We start from the raw sequence: 5,676 nt of genomic DNA, 5'->3' as shown, positions 1-5,676 counted from the left end.
TGTGAGCCACCATGTGGTTGCTGGGAATTGAACTCAGGACCTTTGGAAGAGCAGGCAATGCTCTTAACCTCTGAGCCATCTCTCCAGCCCCTAAATGAAATTCTAAAGAATTAGAACAACCCAATCTTTGGTGCAGACCTGAAACACCAGCTATTCAAAAGGTTGAGAATTCCAGGTGGTGGTGGCACACACCTTTAATCCCAGCAGTCCAGAGGCAGAGGCAGGCAGATCTCTAGGAGTATAAGACCAGCCTAGTCTACAGCGTGAGTTCCAGAATAGTTAGGGCTATTATACAGAGAAATCCTGTCTCGACTCCCACACCCAAAAGGTGAGGAAGGACAATTCCAAGGTCAAGGCTAGCCTAGGTCAATTATAGTAAAAAAATGATATAGTAAAAAAATAAAGATAGACAGTGGTGCCATGACAGAATGTTTGTGTAGAATATTCCAGGGCCAAAGCCAACAAAAACTAACTCAGGTCGTTATACATTAACTTAGTGAGTACTATGTCACTTTTATTTTTTCTACCGCACTCCTCATCTTAGGCTGACCTTGAGTCCCAATCCTCCTGTCTCCACCTTTCAGGTGCTGGATTAGAGGCTTCTCCTATCACACCCCACTTGATACTCACTTTTCTGTTTTAGACAAGTTCTAACTCTGTAGTTCAAGTTGTCCTGGAATTCTCTATGTAGCCCAGGCTGGCCTCAAACACATGGTAACCATCATGCCTCTCTCAGGATACCAAGTGCTAGGATTACAGGGGTCAATCACCACACAGGATTTATAGACTTTTATTTTATTATTATTATTTTTTTTTCAAAACAGGGTTTCTCTGTGTAACTTTGGAGCCTATCCTGGAACTCATTCTGTTGACCAGGCTGGCCTCAAACTAACAGATTCGCCTGCTTCTGTTCCTGTCCTCTGAGTGCTAGGATTAAAGACGTGTGACACCACTGCCTGGCTATTCATTTGTTTATTTTGAGACAGTTTCTCTATATCATTGTCTATATAGTTCCGGCTGTCCCGGAACCCATTATGCCTAAAACTCAGAGATCTGCCTGCCTGTCTCTTGGGCACTAGGATAAAAGGTATGCACCTGTTGCTTATATACTTTAAAAAAAAAAAAATTTATTTATTTAGAATACAAAATTCTGTCTGTGTGTATGCCTGCAGGACAGAAGAGGGCACCAGACCCCATTACAGATGGTTGTGAGCCACCATGTGGTTGCTGGGAATTGAACTCAGGACCTTTGGAAGAGCAGGCAATGCTCTTAACCTCTGAGCCATCTCTCCAGCCCCCGCTTATATCCTTTTAAAAGGAGACAATGCCTCAGATAAATAAGAGAACTAAGACTAATTTGATGCACAGCGGCCCAGGCCAATCTTAAGATCACTTACCTGGTCAGTTTAATAGTGTTGTCAAAGGAAGCAGAGAGCAGAAGGCCTTTGGATCGACTGCTGAAAGCTAGTCCACGGATCTGCTTGCTATGCATAGGAATGTACTGACTGCTTTTCATGTTAGCAGTGCTCAACATCTTAACACCAAAGCCTACCAAGAAGAGAATTGAAAAAAGGCATATAAAAGTAAATTAAGGCAAAATCTATCTTTTAAAGTAATTTTTAAAGTAATCTTTTCTTACCTTTCTTGGAATCCAAGTCCCTAGAAAACAGCTAGTCAAACAATGAAAAGGAATATTCCGTAGATTTATAGCCCCTCCTTTTGAGACAGAGTTTCTCTGCGTACCCTGGCACTTGGGAGGCAGAGACAGGTAGATCTCTTTGAGTTCGGGGTCAGCCTGGTCTGCAGAGTTCCAGGATACCTAGGGCTACACACAGAAAAACCCTTGTCTCTAGAGGGGGAAAACATTACTGAAAGTTTGAGGTCAGCCTGGTCTAAATAACAAGACCCAGTCTCAAATAGCCAAAATACAGTTAGACAAGCATATTTTAACCTATAGGAGATGTAAGATATATATGAGCAATAAAGAACAAAGCATATTTTACCTATAGGAGATGTAAGATATATATGAGCAATAAAGAACAAAGACAAGAGGCTATAGAAACTAAGATGACAAGTTTTTTTTTTGTTTTTTTTTTTCGAGACAGGATTTCTCTGTAGCTTTGGAGCCTGTCCTGGAACTAGCTCTTGTAGACCAGGCTGGTCTCGAACTCACAGAGATCCGTCTGTCTCTGCCTCCCGAGTGCTGGGATTAAAGGCCTGCGCCACCACCAAACTGGCAGATGACAAGTTTTTTTTTTTTTTTTAAGATTTATTTTACTTTATGAGTATGGGTGCCTTGCATGCATGTATGCATGTGTACCATATGCATGTCTGGTGCCCACAGAGGTCAGAAGAGGGCATCAGATCCCCTAGCACTGGGGTTAGGGACAGTTGTAAGCCACCATGTGGGTGCTGGGATCTAAACTGAGCAGCCAGTGCGCTTAACCAGTCATCTCTCCAGCCCTGTCAAGTTTTATTTCTAATATTTATTTTATATTTATGCTTTGCCTGCATGTGTGAGGTGTACCATATACATGCCTGGTGCCCTTGGAGGCCAGAAAAAGGGTGCCAGATCCCCGGAACTGGAGTTACAAGTTATGATGGTAGTGACTTGCCACAATTGTGGCTGGAAATTGAACTCGGGAAGAAGAATTAATGAAATTTACTGCTCTTAATTGTCTCTCCAGTCCCACCAGTCCTGTCCCAGCTTCTTAATGTGTGTTTGTCTCTGTGTGGGTATATGCACACAGATGTGGGTGCCCATGGAAGAAGCAGAAGAAGGCAATAAATTCCCTGGATCTGGAACCAATTTTGTTTTTTTTTGGTTCTCGAGACAAGTTTTTTTGTGTAGCTTTGGAGCCTCGAGCTCGCTTTGTAGACCAGGCTGGCCTCAAACTCACAAATATCCACCTGTCTCTGCTTCCCACGTACTGGAATGAAAGGCATGTGCCACTACTGTCAGGCTTGGAACTGAAGTAATAGGTGGTTGTGAGACACCTAACATGGGTGCTAAGCTTTGAATTATGGAACTCCAAGAGTATGACTTTCCTGCCTGAAAGAGCAGCAAGTGCTCTTAACCACCGAGTAATCTCTTCAGCTCCCCATTAATATATATTAATAAAATGGCCATTACAGTCCTCAAATTCTCTTATTTGCAATTCAAAATACTAATTTTTGTTTAAAATGAATTGGTACAGTAACCGACATACACAGGGAATATTCTCTTTGGATGACACTGGTGACCATGTATCTCCTTCCTCACGTTGATATGACTACTGATTATTTCTACATTCTTTTTTTTTTAACTTTTTTTTTTTTATGTTCATTGGTGTAAAGGTGTCAGCTCCCAGGGAGCTGAAGCTACAGGCAGTTGTGAGCTGCCATGTGGGTACTAGGAATTGAACCCGGGTCCTCTGGAAGAGCAGCCAGTGGTCTTAACCATTGACCTATCTCTCCAACTCCTATTTCTACATTCTTGACAAATGAATTTGCAAAATAAAAGCAACAGCCATGAAAGAATTTTTTAAAGGAAAATAGCCATACTACTTGTACTATTTGTAGCTAAAAGAGACATTTTATGTTTGTCTGAAGCAGGATCTCACTACATAGACCACAGTGGCCTCAAACTTCTGCCTCAAGCCCTTGAATTCTAAGACAATTGGTGTGTGTGCGTGTGTGTCAGTAGACCCAGCTATGAAAGACATGTTTTTTTGTTTGTTCTGAGACAGGGTCTCTATGTAGTCCTGGCTTTCCTGGAACTTGCTGTGTAGAACAGGCTGGCCTGGCCCTCAGAGATCTGTCTGCGCCTGCCTCTCAGGTACTGGGATTAATGGCTGTGCCACTGTGAAAGATTGTCTTTGAGGCACCCAAAGCACCTGCATTCAGTTAATAGGGAACTGACAGAGAAAAGTGAGTTGATAGCCTGTTATCAGTGTTTAACACCACTGAGCCCAAGATTCTTCAAAAAGGGAAGAGAAGCAAGTAGTATCTACTAATGAATACAAAAGACAAGTTTCTGAACTCTTTACCTGGCAGGAAAGAAGACTGAGGAGACGGTTGTGATACCACCAGGCAGCTCAAAGCATCACAATATGCCATAATTCGGCAGTTTCCTGTCTGAGATACCGCAAAGGTCTTTTGGAAGATGTATTTATGCTGGTTCTGGCGAGAGGGCAAGCATTTCTTGCAAAGTGCTTGGGAGCCCTTGCGCTGCTGCATTTGATTTTGATGCTGCATAACAAAGGCTTCTAAGTCCTACAAGGAAAGACTTTGTAAATGAAAGCTTTTCTTTTATTTTCCCTCTCAAAAATGTTTTTCTTTATTTTTACTTATACGCACAGATGTTTTGTCTGCATGTATGTCTGTATCAGAGAGTCAGGTACCCTGGAACTGAAGTTGGACATTTATGAGCTGCCATGTGTGTGCTAAGAATTTAACCTAGGTTCTCTCTAGCCAGCGTTCTTAACAACTCAGTCATCTCTCCAGGTTCCAAGAATGAATTCTTGATTGGATAAAAGATTTCTTCCCAATCATAAACATGTTACCAAGAATCTCAAAGAACTGCATTTCAATTTCACCAAGTAACTGAAATAACGAATGCAGAGAATTCCCAAATATCAAATGTGGTTGCTCTATGTCTGAAGTCCTCATAGAATTCACAAATATGGACTTGGGGCAAATGTCCCATCATTGAGATAAACCTAAGTAATATTTAGATTCCTCTTAAATTGCCTGTGTCTTTAATTCTGATTCTAAATTTGTTTTTTAATTAGAAAGGACAAACTCACCTGGACACGGCTATTGAGTTTGGTGCATTTATCAATGAGGACCTGAAGTTGGAGCCGGCACTGTGCAGATTCTAACTCTGCCTGCTTCCTGAGCATTTGTTCATTCAGTAAGTCACTGGAAGGAAAAAGTCAGGGGCAGCTGAGTTTTAGGAAAACGACTTTCCAGGATAAGAAGGAACCAAATTGAAGCCATTCTGGATAGAAATTCCATTTTGAATAAGGGGCAAGTAAAGTGTAAGTTCCCATGACCTCCCAAGATACCCCTGGGTAACTGGACATCACTAACATCCTGGTTGGCAAGTTGAGACCAGAATGGTGGGCAAATCATCTGGCCATACTTGAGTAAACTAACCAATGAGAAGAATATAAGTGTACCAGAGATATGCTCCTAGGAAAGTCGCTGATCCCTGAATCCTGACTGGTGAAAATGTAATTGTAACTTGGCACAGATATTCATAGTTTTCATGCTGGGGACGCAGTTCAGCTCCTGCGTTCTGGGCCCTAATCAGTAAGTAGTGGCTGGATTTCAATAAATTGTTTTCTGCATTGATTTGGTATTTTCAATTGTATTGGATCCAAGCGGATCCCATAAGAGACATAGTTAAATTCACATTGTAATAAACGCTTTACTGTAAGTATGACATGTAAGTATAGTAAAGTAAAAAATGATCTCTCTAGTAGCATGTGGGACTAAACAGTCAGCCCACTGGGGTTTGGAGTTAAAGGAAGCAATAGAAGCCAGAAATTTGACTTACACCATGGAGACTAAAAATAGCCTAAGAAAATGAGGAAAAGAACCAACTCACTGCTTGAGCTAAATTAAATTATAAAAGCTTGAACCTAAATGTGAAAAAGATTATCTATTGGTGTATCTGTGGCTTGTCCCAAA

The 5,676-nt window shown here is 41.4% G+C and overlaps 1 protein-coding gene across 2 annotated transcripts in view; it reads right to left on the bottom strand.

The window, feature by feature from the left end:
• Rfwd3 (ring finger and WD repeat domain 3) overlaps window positions 1-5,676 on the bottom strand; it is a 32,100-nt gene that overhangs the window by 8,876 nt on the left and 17,548 nt on the right. For both annotated transcript variants that reach the window (XM_005345657.3, XM_005345658.3), the window contains exons 7-9: window positions 4,788-4,902; window positions 4,029-4,254; window positions 1,398-1,548 (exon numbers count right to left, since the gene is read on the bottom strand). In XM_005345657.3, coding sequence (XP_005345714.2) covers window positions 1,398-1,548; window positions 4,029-4,254; window positions 4,788-4,902 — 492 coding nt within the window. The remainder of the gene's footprint in view (window positions 1-1,397; window positions 1,549-4,028; window positions 4,255-4,787; window positions 4,903-5,676) is intronic.

Source organism: Microtus ochrogaster, chromosome 4 (assembly GCF_000317375.1).
Source record: "Microtus ochrogaster isolate Prairie Vole_2 chromosome 4, MicOch1.0, whole genome shotgun sequence".
NCBI classification, from domain to species: domain Eukaryota; kingdom Metazoa; phylum Chordata; class Mammalia; order Rodentia; family Cricetidae; genus Microtus; species Microtus ochrogaster.
This window is presented reverse-complemented; position numbering and strand designations above follow the sequence as displayed.